The sequence below is a fragment of the Chiloscyllium punctatum genome, chromosome 26, assembly GCF_047496795.1.
Source record: "Chiloscyllium punctatum isolate Juve2018m chromosome 26, sChiPun1.3, whole genome shotgun sequence".
Taxonomy (NCBI): Eukaryota; Metazoa; Chordata; class Chondrichthyes; order Orectolobiformes; family Hemiscylliidae; genus Chiloscyllium; species Chiloscyllium punctatum.
Window position 1 is genome coordinate 52902379 of NC_092764.1, and position 14227 is coordinate 52916605.

Here is a 14227-nt window from a genome sequence, read left to right on the forward strand (position 1 = left end):
TATGGCTAAGTGTCTTATTAAATGTCGCATCTGGAACATTAAGGGAAGTCATTCACCTGTTAAAAGGAAAAAAGTGCTTTCTAGCCTTAAGAGGGAAAGGGTTGATATCGCTTTGTGCAGGAAACCCATCTTGATGATGGGGAACACCTGAAATTACAACAGGGGAGTTATGACCGGATATTCTTTTCATCCTTTACTACTAAAAGTAGGGGAGTGGCGGTACTTATCCAGAAAAATCTTCCGTTCACATTATTAGAGCAGGTGAAAGATGAGCAGGGATGGTTTGTGATACTTAAAGCCCTAATACATGGGGAGGAATATGGCATTTTAAATGTCTACTGTTCTCCGGCGCATCCCCTCAAATTTTTGATTAGTGCTCTCTCTAAGTTGAGTGCTTTAAGAACACAGCACCTTATTATAGGGGGGAGATTTTAATTATCTTTTGGATCTGACAGTGGACAGGATGCCTTGTGGGCCCCCAATTATTTCTTCACAGACCAACCAGGTGGTTGACTTATGCGAGGAGTTTGGGCTGGTGGATATTTGGAGATGTCTTCACCCTACCGGCAGGGACTTCACCATTTTTTCAAACCCATATAAATGTCACACGAGGATTGGCCTCTTTCTGGCTCCCTCGGCCCTTCTGGATTCGATTGTAAAATTGGGAATATAGCTATCTCTGATCATGCAGCAGTATATTTGGAGGTTAAGACCAAGAGTGAGAGGCTTGGTTTGCGGCACTGCCGTTTGCACCCTTTTCTCCTTAAGAATTCCAAATTTGTGGAATACTTTTTGAAAGAGTTTCGGGAATTCTTGACTATCAACTCGGGCACGGCTAGTAGTCCATTTATGCTGTGGGAGACCGCTAAGGCCTTTGCTGAGGGTTTAGCTATTTCCTATTCGGCTAGCCGGAAACGACAGGAGGAGGAACAGTAGCGTCGAGTTGAGACGTGGTTGAAAGCCGCCGAGACAGCACATTTTTTGCGGCCATCAGTGACTAAGCTACAGCAGATCACGGCCCTCCGGGCTGCCTTGAATTCAATACCGATACAAAATGCAGGGAAAGAACTTGCTTTTGCTAGACAAAGGACGTTCGAATATGGGGATAGGCCAGGGAGGTATTTAGCATACCTGACTAGGAAAACGCGTGCTCCCCAATCCTTTACTGCAATCAGACACAGCGCCGGGGTCCTTGCATACGATGCTAAAAAGATTAATGTGGCTTTTCAGAGCTTTTACTCTGAATTGTATCGGTCTGAAGGTTGCGAGGACTGGGGGGCTAAAATGGAGACCTTTTTTAAGAACCTGGACCTCCCAGGGGTAACCTTGGAACAGGCCTCTCTCCTTAATGCCCCCTTGACAGTTCAGGAAATACAGGAGGCAGCTAGGCAACTTAGTTTGTAAGGAGTTTGTAGGGATTCTGTCAGGGCCGATGTTGGAGATGTACAATCACTCCTATATGCATGAATGCTTACCACCATCTTCGAGAGAAGCTAAAATCTCCCTAACTTTTAAGAAGGGGAAGGTTCCTGAGGATTGTGCCTCATACAGGCCCATCTCTCTATTCAATTCAGATCCTGGCGTTGAAATTGGAAAGGGTGTTGCCCCATATTATTAAAGAGGACCAGTCAGGTTTTATAAGGGGCCGTAGGTCCTCTAATAATATTAGAAGGCTGCTGAATGTGGTCCAAGCTCGTCAGCAATGATTGCTTCAGGGGTTGGTGATTTCCTTAGATGCAGAGAAAGCATTTGAGCAGGTGGAATGGCCGTATCTTTTTTATGTCTTAGAACAGTTTGGGTTGGGGGGGGTCTTTGCGAGGTGGGTGGAGGTTTTATATCGCCAACCTCTGGCTGCGGTCATCACCAACGGGGTGAAGTCTGGGAATTTTAGGATTGGTAGGGGTAGTCAGCAAGGCTGTCCCCCTCTCACCATTGTTGTTTACGTTGGTGATAGAGCCGCTGGCAGAGGCCATTCGTTAGAACGTCCACATAACCGCTCCGGAAGTGGGATCGAGGGCTCACAAGATTACACTGTATGCAGGTGATGTTCTTCTGTTTTTATCGAACCCGATGACCTCTGTACCCCATTTGATACAATGTATCAATTCATTTGGGGCTATTTCAGGAAATAAGATTAACTTTGCAACATCGGAGGCTACGCCTTTGGGGAACCTTAAGGATGTGCCAGAAGTTCCCTTTTAAATGGTCACGGGCAGGGTTCCGATACCTAGGCATTTTTATTACCCCCAAGTGTGATCTGTTATTTCGGACTAACGTTGCTCACTTGCTCGACAATATTACACGAGATTTCCAGTGATGGGAGGCTCTTCCAGTTTCATGGCTGGGCCAAATATCTCTCATTAAGATGAATGTTCTTCCTCGTTTGCTTTATCCCATGCATATGCTCCCTATAATGTTTCCCAGGTCAATGCTGCGGAAGCTTATGGCGTGGTTTGGTTCCTTTGTCTGGCATCGTGGGCGGCCCCTCATCAAACTTACTAAATTGCAGTTGCCTCATGGAGGGGGAGGAGTTGATTTCCCAGACATCAGGAGGTATCAGTTGGGTTCCCTGCTGTCCTTTGTCTGCGATTGGGTAGGTAACGATCCAAACTCAATATGGCTGGATATTGAGGCTTCCCAAGCAAAGTGCCCTCTTATTAACCTGTTGTTCATGGATAAGACGAGGACAGTTATGGACTACTACCGGAAACCCATTGTCATTAGTACAGTCAAGGCATGGAGGGCGAAGCGTCAGAGTGAGGGTTGTTTATCCAAGACTTCGCCACTTACACCTATAGTTGGCATGCCAGGGTTCCGACCAGGGATGATGGAGACCTCAGGGTTCAAACTATGGGCAGCGAAAGGAGTTTCTAGTTTGGGAGACGTGACTGAGGGGGAGGTTATGATGTCTTTTGAGCAACTGAGCCGCAAGACTATGCTTCTCACTAAGCCCTAACAGCCCGATACAGAGAGGTTGTTGCTACGTTCCACAAGCACCCTTTCGGTTAGTGCCCTCTATTGCCTGCTGGGTGGCAGGGCCTGGCAGGATATTAACCGGTTATGTGAGGTCAGGGAGTAAGAGTTGGGAGTGAAGATCTCTTCTGAAATGTGGGTGAACATATGGGAGAATACTCGAAAGATCTCAATCTGTAACAGGACATGCGCTACACAGTTAAAAGTTCTGCACAGAGCTCATCTGGTACCAGACCGTCTGGTGAAGTTTAAAAAAGGGGCATCTTCAGTGTGCCCTAAATGTAAAATAAGTGTAGGTACTCTTACCCATTGCTTCTGGACATGCCAGAGGCTCCGTGTTTATTGGAGTGCTGTGGCAGGAGAGATAGGGAGGGTATTGAGGACTGAAGTCAAAGTAGACCCAATATCTCTCATCTTAGGTCTACCGAATTTACCATCTTTAGATGGGCATGGGAAAAAACTATTTAATATTCTTGCATACTGTGCACGGAAGAATATTCTGATGAACTGGGTGTCTGAGAAACCGGGCTTGCTAGGATGGCAGAAATTAATTATGGAGCACATTCCCTTGAACTTTTTCTCAAACATTGTGCACTACACAACAGACAAATTTTATAAGACATGGCAGCCCTACTTGAGTTATTTGGATATAGATTTGTCAGTTATCTTAACTAGGGTGTTTGTTTAACCAGGATGGTTAGGTTTGTCAAGCCCTGGGTTCTGGAGGGGGGTCTCCTGAGTTAATATGGGTATATATACAATGCTCCCATTCTTTTGTTTGGGAGCTTTGCGCCGAGCATAGCTGTTCTGTATTTTGTTTTTATTTGCTTTTCTTTTTTTTGGTGTTGCTTTGCACAGTGTTAGGGTTTGCTTTGTATTATTGGGTAGGTTAGTGGTTGGTAGATAATAGTTGTATTGTAATTTGCGGGTTTTTTTCTTTTTGTTATACTGATAATTGTTATTGATGTTTTTCAATAATTTTATATGTTTGTAAAGTTAAAAAAAATTGCTAATAAATATATTTACAAAAAAAAAAGATTTAAAGATGAAGAAGAGTCTAAAGGTTACCACAAATCCACTGCCAATTGTCAGGAAAAACCCGCTTGGAAGGAAAACTGCCATCCTTACCTGATCTGGCCTACATGTGACTCCAGACCCACAGCAAAGTAGTTGATTCCTAACTGCCCTCTGGGAAATTGGGGATGGGCAATAGATGCTGGCCTAGTCCTCATTCCGTGAATGAATAAATAAATAAAGTTAATTAAGCCTTACAAGGAGTATGATTTACTCTGGCAAGTTTATAAATTGATGGTAAGAAAAGAGAGCCCTATTGTGGTGCAGTTGTAGAGTCCCTACCCTTGGACAGAGACAGCTGGGTTCGAGTCCCACCTGGTCCAGAGGTGAATCATAGCAAAAACAGGTTGATTAGAAAAATAGATCACAGTGGCTCAATGGTTAGCACTGCTGCCTCACAGCACCAGTGTCCCAGGTTCAATTCCAGCCTTGAGCGACTGTCTGTGTGGGTTTCCTCCGTGCTAAATTGCCCATAGTGATAGGTGCATTAGTCAGAGGGAAGTGGGTCTGGATGGGTTACTCTTCGGAGGGTCGGTGTGGACTGATTGGGACGAAGGGCCTGTTTCCACACTGTAGGGAATCTAATCTAATCTGAAAAAGATACACAGAATAGTTCATTGTGTGAGGTGTATGAGCTTAGGAGCTTGGCTAATTAGGGGAACCTAACCTAATTAGGTTCCATACAGGTCAGAGCGTTGAACAACTGCTAAGATCTTTGAAATGCTGAAGGAGCCAGTAGTGGAATTCAACAATGGAATTCAACATCTCCGGGACACCCCCACCAATCAACCACACCGCCTCGTGGCCCAACATTTCAACTCCCCCTCCCACTCTGCCAAGGACATGGAGGTCCTGGGCCTCCTTCACCGCCGCTTTCTCACCACCAGACGCCTGGAGGAAGAACGCCTCATCTTCCGCCTCGGAACACTTCAATCCCAGGGCATCAATGTGGACTTCAACAGTTTCTTCATTTCCCCTTCCCCCACCTCACCCTAGTTCTAAACTTCCAGCTCAGCACTGTCCCCATGACTTGTCCGGACTTGTCCTACCTGCCTATCATCTTTTCCACCTATCCACTCCACCCTCTCCTTCCTGACCTATCACCTTCATCCCCTCCCCCACTCACCCATTGTACTCTATGCTACTTTCTCCCCACCCCCACCCTCCTCTAGGCTTATCTCTCCACGCTTCAGGCTCACTGCCTTCATTCCTGATGAAGGGCTTTTGCCCGAAACGTCAATTTCGAACTCCTTGGATGCTGCCTGAACTGCTGTGCTCTTCCAGCACCACTAATCCAGAAACTGGTTTCCAGCATCTGCAGTCATTGTTTTTACCTCAGTGGAATTCAACAAGCTCAGAATCAGGGAGCACGAGTGACCTGGGTGACCTAAGTGACCTGGACTGAGGTGACCTGAGCTGTGCAAAGGACAGGAGGGGAAACAATAATCTGGTTACGTTGCATTTTTCTGGAAATATGTGTGTGTGATGTGATTGTGACTGGTGCAAGCTAACCAAGAATGATCTCTACTATCACCACACCTTCCTATCAATCCAAGCCATTCAGAGCGCAATTTGGATTTAGAAGTTAGAGATTTCCATAATGAAAGAATATTGAAATTGTGCAATTTTACCATGTAACAGAGTTGGGGTTGGGAGCATAAACCTGCACCGTCCTTACATACAATTGAAGTAAACTTATTGCAACTTGTAATATCGGAATAGTGGAAAATTACATTCTTCAGTGGACAACATAGAAGTCACATTTTATATTTTTTTAAACTTGCTTCACCAGTTTTCCACTTCATTAAGCCTTCTATAATTCTAAGGAAATTGCATGATTCTTAGTGCACACAAATTAAACTGTACTCTGACCACACTGATGCAAACCTTGCACTGTGAACTTTGAGGGCAATAGATTTTACAAACTATGTTCTTAATATTGTTCTTCAATTAAAGTGCTTAAAATGGAGAAACTGTTCCCTTTGGTGGGAGCGCGAAGATCGAGGGTGACAATTCTTGGCAATTTCATTCATGAGGTTTCTTGAGTGACAAGATAGTTAGGGAACAGATAGATGGAGTTTAAATGCAGTTAGGCCATGGTGTAAACAAATGGCACGCTTAAGGGGCTGAATGGCCTCTTCCTCTTCCACTATCTGTGGTCTTTATAGAGGAAAAGGTGCTCATTTAAATAGTGGGCCTATTGACTGTTTTGGGGTGGTGTGATTTATTCATTTGAAATGGATGAATTTCCTTGTAGTGCAAATACCGAGTGTAATATTGCTTTGAGATAAAGAGGCATGGGGAACTTTTGCAGCTGCTGGCTTTCTGATTGCCCAGTGGCTCTGGACAGCAAGCCCCATATTGTTGAAGGGCAGCAGTCCCATTATCATCCAGTTACACTCGATCCATTGTATTACCACTGTGAGGCAGTTCTTTTCAAACCAAATGTTCTCAGAATTGACTCCCTCTTAAAATTCACTTCATGATGTCTCCTGGTAGTTGGTTGTGAGATACATATTGGCCATGAAGATGCAGCAGAGTGTCAGCCTAGATTGTGTTCCAGTCCCTGAAGTACAACTTGCATACGAATATACAAATTAGGAAGGTAAACAGGCCCTCGGGCATTTGTATCGATGTTCCACAAGTATAAGATTCGGTTTCTCAGTGAAGATGTTTAGCGGTAATTATTTAAAAACCCAATTGTACTACATTTAACAAGATATAATTTTTAGAGGTTTTCACAGTGAAACAGTGTAAAAGTGGAGGTCCTTATTAATTCATTGCAGTTGATTCAAATTACTGCAGCCTGTAGATTGCTGCATTATTCCATATACTTGTGGACTGCTGAAGTTGTTGAGAGTTTCGGTTGAATTTTCGCACACTGTATGTCAGCCATAACTGGAGACATCATGATATTCAGCCTCATGTTACCAGGTGTATAATGTTATCTGTGTATAGTTACTCAGATGCTTTGTCTTATTACCTAAGACTCATTTGTGGTTCATCTTTCACCACAAACTCCTGGAAAGCCCTTAGACTAATACAGGCAGGAGGATTGGTGACAGCGCTCTACCCAAAATACCCAGGCCTTAGTATCACTATTACAACAGCTGGTCAATTCAGCTCTAAAAAGGTAGTGTTCCTTACTGGTTTCTGTCAGACTGTGTTTTTATGACTTGGAGGTGTCGGTGTTAGACTGGAGTGGACAAGTCAAAAATCACGCAGCACCAGGTTATAGACCAACAGGTTTATTTGGGAGCACTAGCTTTCAGAACACCGCTCCAAAACACAACCACCCACACTGTGTGGGTGAAGGAGCGATGCTTCGAAAGCTAGTACTTCCAAATAAACCTGTTGGTCTATAACCTGGTGTTGTGGGATTTTTTAAACGTGTTTTTAGTGAGGCAGATAATTCATGTGACAGTGGAAATCTGTAAACTTTAATTGGACATTATCTGCATATCACTTGTGATTAAAATCACGCTTTTTGTTAAAAGTTGGTTTCATTGTGTGGAGATGTTTTAAGCTGTTAATGTTCATGAATAATGTTAACAATTGTCAAATTTATTCATAATACACATGGGACAAATGTATTATTCAGCTGAGTATATATTGCATATTATCTACAAAATTGTGCAGTAGAAATGTGATTGAGAATTAATGAGTTTTAAATATGTACACTGTTTATTGGCAGATATTATTCAAACTACCACATGACAGAAATTCAGCATAAATGCATAATAAGCAAAACTTCATTCTCTGAATACAAATGAACGAATCAAAGTGGAAATAAACTTAGTTTTAATCATTGTCCGTGTGCAATTTGCTTTGTGAGTTCCCAGGTTTCTTAATATATAAAATATGTACCTTTGTAGCAGATCTGACTTGATACTTACCAAGTAGTAGATGTGAGAGGGTTGAAGATTTGAAAGTAAGCTTTAGTTTTGCTGTTTGTTGATTTACCTTGGGAATCGGTGCTGTGAATGTTCTGACCTTGTGTTCTGAAGCATTGGCTTGTTCAGGTCACTGGGATTCACTTGGGTAGAGAAACAGCGTCTGGAGTGTTTCTAATTGTTACACTGTGTGGGTGATTAATTTCGTTTTTCCTGAGTGTTGGCTGGTACAAAAACAAGATTTTCACCTTTTTGCTTTATGTGATTTCATATTGTACTTTTGGCCTTGTGAATGTATTTGTTACGCCTATTCCCCTGTCAGCGCTAAGATCACTATCTAGTGACACATTTGTTTCTGGTTAATTTCTTCTGACTTTTGCTATGACTCTCCAAGTATTTGGGACTTTCCATAGTTCCTTCAGGTTGCACAGTTTCACGGTGAATGAAAGGAGCTTTTTGCTGACTTCACAACTTTTGTACAAACCTGTTGATCCCAGCCATGGCTGCAATGGATTGGCAGTCCCCTTGAAATACTGCATGACTTGGAGAATGATCAGAGAGTCTAATCTGAGCTGCCAAAAATTATGGACATTAGAATTGAATCTTGTTTTATAAAGCGAAAGATAAATCACAGTGGGTGTAGCAATTATTCTTGGCCTAGTAATTCAGAGCTCTCAACTCATGAAAAATTAATCGATTTAATTAGATAAAGTCCTTTAGTGAAGGAAATCAGCCAGGCCTTCTGATCCAAAACAGTCGATTGACTTTTAATTGCCATCTGTAATGAACTAGCAAACCACAAACTCTTATGAAAAATGGGATGGTGAACTTAGATTAGATTAGATTACTTACAGTGTGGAAACAGGCCCTTCGGCCCAACAAGTCCACACCGACCCGCAACCCACCCATACCCCTACATCTACCCCTTACCTAACACTATGGGCAATTTAGCATGGCCAATTCACCTGACCTGCACATCTTTGGACTGTGGGAGGAAACCGGAGCACCCGGAGGAAACCCACGTAGACACGGGGAGAATGTGCAAACTCCACACAGTCAGTCGCCTGAGGCGGGAAATGAACCCGGGTCTCTGGCGCTGTGAGGCAGCAGTGCTAACCACTGTTTGCTTGTGCCAGTGTAAGCCAGCTTACAGTGGTGCTAGGATGTCATAACTGTGGCCTCCCCTGCAGGTGCCTGCAGCCAGTTAAGAGCATGGTTACTGGTGCCTGGTTTCAACAGGCACTGATCAGCAGGAAGCACAAACCTGGGTGCAGCCCTTGTTTCAATCAGAGGCGATGTGCCTATTGTACATGGCTACTTTCACACCAATTGTCGGATCTATTCACTCTATTCCTCATAGACTCTATAGCAGATCACAATTTGATGGAGTTATCAGTAACGGCACTAAAGTAATTGTACACTTTTGTACTCCAATTTCAGATCTTATCCACTCTCGTCAAAGGAATTTCAAAGCCAGTGACCTGCAAAATTCGAATTTTGCCGTCTGTAAGCAACTCTGTATTTTCTCCTCCTCTTCTTTCTAAAGTAACTTGCACATTCATAATCTGTTTTTATTGCTTTTGCAACTAATGGAAAAGCTGCAGTCATGTGGCCATTGCTGGTCTGGGGTGCCAAAGAACTGGACTTGCGACCCAGAGGAAGTAAATTAAAATCCAACCATTCAGTTGAAATTTAAATTGAAAATAAGTAAATAAAAATGCTGGAAGGAGTAAAAACGAGGGCAAAGGTTTTGAATTTTTTTAAAAACCCAAATACTTCATTAATATTCTTTGACACACATCAATATGGTTGACTCTGAGCTTCCTTCTGAAGTAGCTGAGCAAATTCTCAACTGCATTGATTCAGGAAGAAGGTTGAACACACTCTCTTCAAAAGCAGTGACAGATCAGCGATGAACATTAATCATACCAGTGGGGCTAACAGCCCAAGAATGACAAAATTAAAGCATTCCACTCCAGTTCAGCCTTGTATCTGTCAGAAACAGCTCAAGTGCTTTAAAGTGCAGTGATCTCTTCCTTGTTTACAATCACGAATAACAACCTTGGCTGATTTTCTGCATGAAGTTTAATTACTTGAGAGTATGTCAACTGATTACTATGAAAAGGAGACTTGGTTTACCTTCCCCTGACAGTATTGCATTCCGGCTGTTCGTTTCTGAGGCTCATTCCGGCCTCATTGAAATCTCCTCTCCAAAATGAGGAGCTCTCTGGTTTTGTACAATAACAAACTGGGCAGAGTAGCAATTCGGTTGCAAATCCTCAGAAAATCTGGCCCAACTTTAATTTGTAACCCAAAAAAGCTGCTTTTGGTTTAGAGGAGATTGTAGAATCACTAGTGTGGAAGCAGGCCATTTGACCCATCAAGTCCCCATGCCACCTCGACCTACCCTGCTACCCAGTCCTTGCAACCCTGCCTTTCCCATGGCACATCTGTGGATATTATTGGCAATTTAACATGGCTAATCCACATTTTTGTATATGCTTTGCCAGCATCTTCAACTTTGAATCGCCTGCATTTCCACTGAAAGATGCTTTTCACTCTGCTATTGTAACCATGACCATCATTTAATGTTCATATAATAATTACCTCTATAAACCTGATATTCACATTTTCTTTAGATACACCAGAAAGGAAATTAAGAATAAACTCAGCAGCATATAGTCAAGATTGGTGCTGGAAAAGTACAGCAGGTCAGGCAGCATCCGAGGAGCAGGAAAATCAACGTTTCAGGCAAAAGCCCCTCATCAGGAAGAAGGGATTTGCCTGAAATGTCACTTTTCCTGCTCCTCGGATGCTGCCTGACGTGCTGTACGTTTTCAGCACCAATCTTGACTCTGATTTCCAGCATCTGCAGTACCCACGTCTGCCTCAGCAGCATATGGTCCCAGCGATTGTTTGATCAGAGCTTCTCCCTTAGCTGCCATTTCCAGACCAACTGCTGAATATTTCTAATCAATAAACGTCATAGTTCTTCTTCGGAAAAATGGCCTCGAGGCCTATGAGTATACTGTAAAAGGAGCTCTCTTCAACCACCTCCCACTACTAGCTCAGTAATCCTGCTAAACAATGTCAGAAGAGCCGTGTTGGTCTCGAAATTGCAGAATATATGCTTTAGACTTGCTGAGTTTCTCCAGCACTTTGATTTTATTTAAAAGCCAATGGCAGCAGCAGATATTCGATCAAAGGTCACCAAACAATGCTGTTTACAATTCTGTGTTGGACATTTAAAAGGCATAATAATGGTGACACTCACAATTTAAACTGTCATTCGTCAAATTAAGAAGCAGAATATAAAACTGATGTTTAGCCCTCAATCTCATGATTCTTTAATTTTGTTTTGCAGCTAGAGGACACCATTAACCTCGTGAAACGTATTGAAAGGACAGGGGTTGCAGCTGTGGCAGTGCATGGAAGGTAAAAGCGAACTCTAGGTGTTCTGCTATGGTTGCTGGTTTCGTGAGTAAACTAAGTTATAGGAATGTTTATTGAGTGAAATGGATTGAACACCTGAGAAGTTTGAGGAGATGGCTTGTCCAGTTACTTTCAGAACTAGTATTTAGTTCATTTCAGATTGGAATTCTACAGCTTTCAGCGAGATGACTAATTGGCATGTGTTAACAATGCACTTTAATACCACTTCACCTTCCTCCACATTCATAAGTAAGAAGACTGAATTAGCAAAACACAAAAGTATGAAGCTGGTGTGGTAGAGGCTCCTCTGATAATATAGAGGCCTTTCCTCAATATCCAGCTATTAGCTTGATTTACTTGAGGCTCTGAGGTACTTGATCATGAACTCCACTCCAGGACTTGAGCGCATAATTTGGACTGGCAGTTCATTTTCACGTTGAGGGAGTGCTGCAATTGGAATATGTTGCCTTGTGGTTGAAACTGTAAATGGAAGTCCTTTTGGTGTTTGATCAGGTGGACATTAGAGAGCCATCATCATCAAATTTAGCATTTTAATCTTTCTTGGCTCATGTAAGAAATATATAAAATAAAGGTTGAATTGAAGAGGTGGCACATTGCTTCAGCTTTAGTATTTTACCTCAGTATTTGAACTATCCACACGAGTTATAAGTTCCTTTCTGCATTCTGCTTACATTATTCTTTGTGCGAAGACACTGCAAATCTTGACTACTGTCTGGATTAGCAACCTTTGTTTTCCATTTTTGACAACCTTATGCTAATTTAACTACTGATTCATGAGCCAATTAAATTGTTTCCCTACTTGCCTGGACAAAACCCCAATAATTGAGAGCACTGCTTATCAGTAGTTGGCATGTCGAAGACTTTCCAAAAGAGAAGACCTTTAATTGGAACTGTTTGCTGGCACAAGCTGGTCACGTTACTTTCAAACTGTTGTCTAGACAACAGCATTAATGCCTAGGCTGACATTGTGTTATAACACATGAGTAATGGTTACTGATCCTTGGTAAGGACTCAAGCAGGCTGTATTGCTACTCTATTGGAGGTAGTGCCTCTGTCATAGATTATGCTGTTGTGTTAGTGGTACAGGGTGCCCTCACTTCAAGTTCCTGAAAATCATGACTTTAGTCATGACTCAAGTGAAGCATTGATTTCCACAGCAATAAGTGTTAAAGATGGAGGTAGGTTCCTTAATGCCTTCCTTAGAAGGAATATAATGGGAAATGTTTAATCTTTATCCTAAGTTGAAATACAGTAATAACTGTACTCTAAATTTAAACACACAACTTCCAATCCCTCCTGTAGTTGGACCCTCAGAGAGTGCAGCCCGGGGGCTACTGCTCAGGGTCTGCACCAAAGGAGTGGGGGTCTTTGCTCACTGAGGAGGTCTGGCCACTTGCTGAGGCAGTCGCTTGTCCCTCGCTGCACTGTGACTAAAACATGAGAGTGCAGCAACCCTCCTTACTGCTACTGCTAGAGTCATCACTTCATGGGGGTGTCCTCCCTGGCTGGCTGCAGATCTCTCACTCTTTTCCTTGCTCACTCTCATGTTCTTTCTCTTGCTCTTGCGCACTCTCTCTCTTTCTCTCCCTCCCTATCACTTTTTCTGTCCCTTGCTCTCCCTCGCTCACCTTCTCTCCCTTGCTCACCTTCTCTCACTGTCACTTTTTCTCTTGCTTGCTCTCACTCTTTTCCATGTTCTCACTCTTCCTCTTCCCCACTCTTTCTCATGCTCTTTTGTTTGCTCTCTCTTTCTCTCTCTCTCCCTCTCTCTGTAAATCTCTCACACTCATGCCCTTTCTATGTCTTACACACTCTGATATGAGCCTGCAATGTGGGGTTCCTGCACAGGATCATTGGGGTGATGGCAGCAGTGAAGGCATAAATAATAGAAATAGGAATGCTAAAGGTTTCCAGTCCTGATATCGTAACTCCACTCAACAGTGGAGTGTTAAATGAAGTCTCTCCAACATGTGTCACTGCACACTACTGTCTGAAGTCCAAGTTGCTGTGCCATCATGTACTTTTTACATAGGAGTTGTAGTCTGGAGTTACCGATTGTGATGATGGAGGCTTCAACTTTCTTCCCATCACGTTTGTTGCAGTATGAAAGCACCCACCTTCCCATCCAGTCATGAGGTTGGCCTTGGAACTTTGGTTCCCAAGAAGCTTTGCTATCTGTTACACCACAGAACAAGAGTTACTGGCTTGCAGCTGCATGCATTGACTGGAACAGACCATTTGTGTAGTTACTCTGACATGTTTCTCGAAAATGGTAATGAATAAAAAGTTCAAGCGGATGCAAATAATTAAAAGGAAATAGAAAGGGGATCAAGATCTTTTCAAAGGTTGTAAAAATTCAAAAGGCCTATCAGCTTCTTACCAGCCCTTAGCCCAGGTTAAAGGGGGGGACTGGGCTGTCAATTGACAATCTAAGTTGAATGGCAAGGAAAGGCACATTTTGCATGTGGGTGACAGAGCAGGTGAGCGATTCTGAGCCCTCTGTTTAATGGTTGTCGGAGTGACGTTGGTGATACTTTGGGGGAAGTTCTGAAGAGTTTGCCCCATTTACTATTCCATAGCACTATCCCAGAGAGACCGTGTTGGAGCTAGGTTTCAGCTCATGTCTAACCAGTGCCACCCCTGGATGGAAGAAGGTATTGCTGCCCTTTGTAACAGTTGGCATAACTGAGTCTGGTTCAGTGCTGACCTGGAGCTATTGAAACAGACTTCCTGTACACAGTATTCAGAAAGAAGGCCATCTTTGTAGATCTGGTTTGTGAGATTATAATCAATTGGAATATAGTGTGTTTGGTATTCCTGGGGCTTCACAAAGG

At 42.9% G+C, this 14227-nt stretch overlaps 1 protein-coding gene across 2 annotated transcripts in view; it reads left to right on the forward strand.

Moving 5' to 3' along the window:
- dus2 (dihydrouridine synthase 2) overlaps window positions 1-14227 on the forward strand; it is a 115476-nt gene that overhangs the window by 59725 nt on the left and 41524 nt on the right. For both annotated transcript variants that reach the window (XM_072547411.1, XM_072547410.1), the window contains 2 exons: window positions 9381-9446; window positions 11305-11375. In XM_072547411.1, the coding sequence (XP_072403512.1) occupies window positions 9381-9446; window positions 11305-11375 (137 nt within the window). The remainder of the gene's footprint in view (window positions 1-9380; window positions 9447-11304; window positions 11376-14227) is intronic.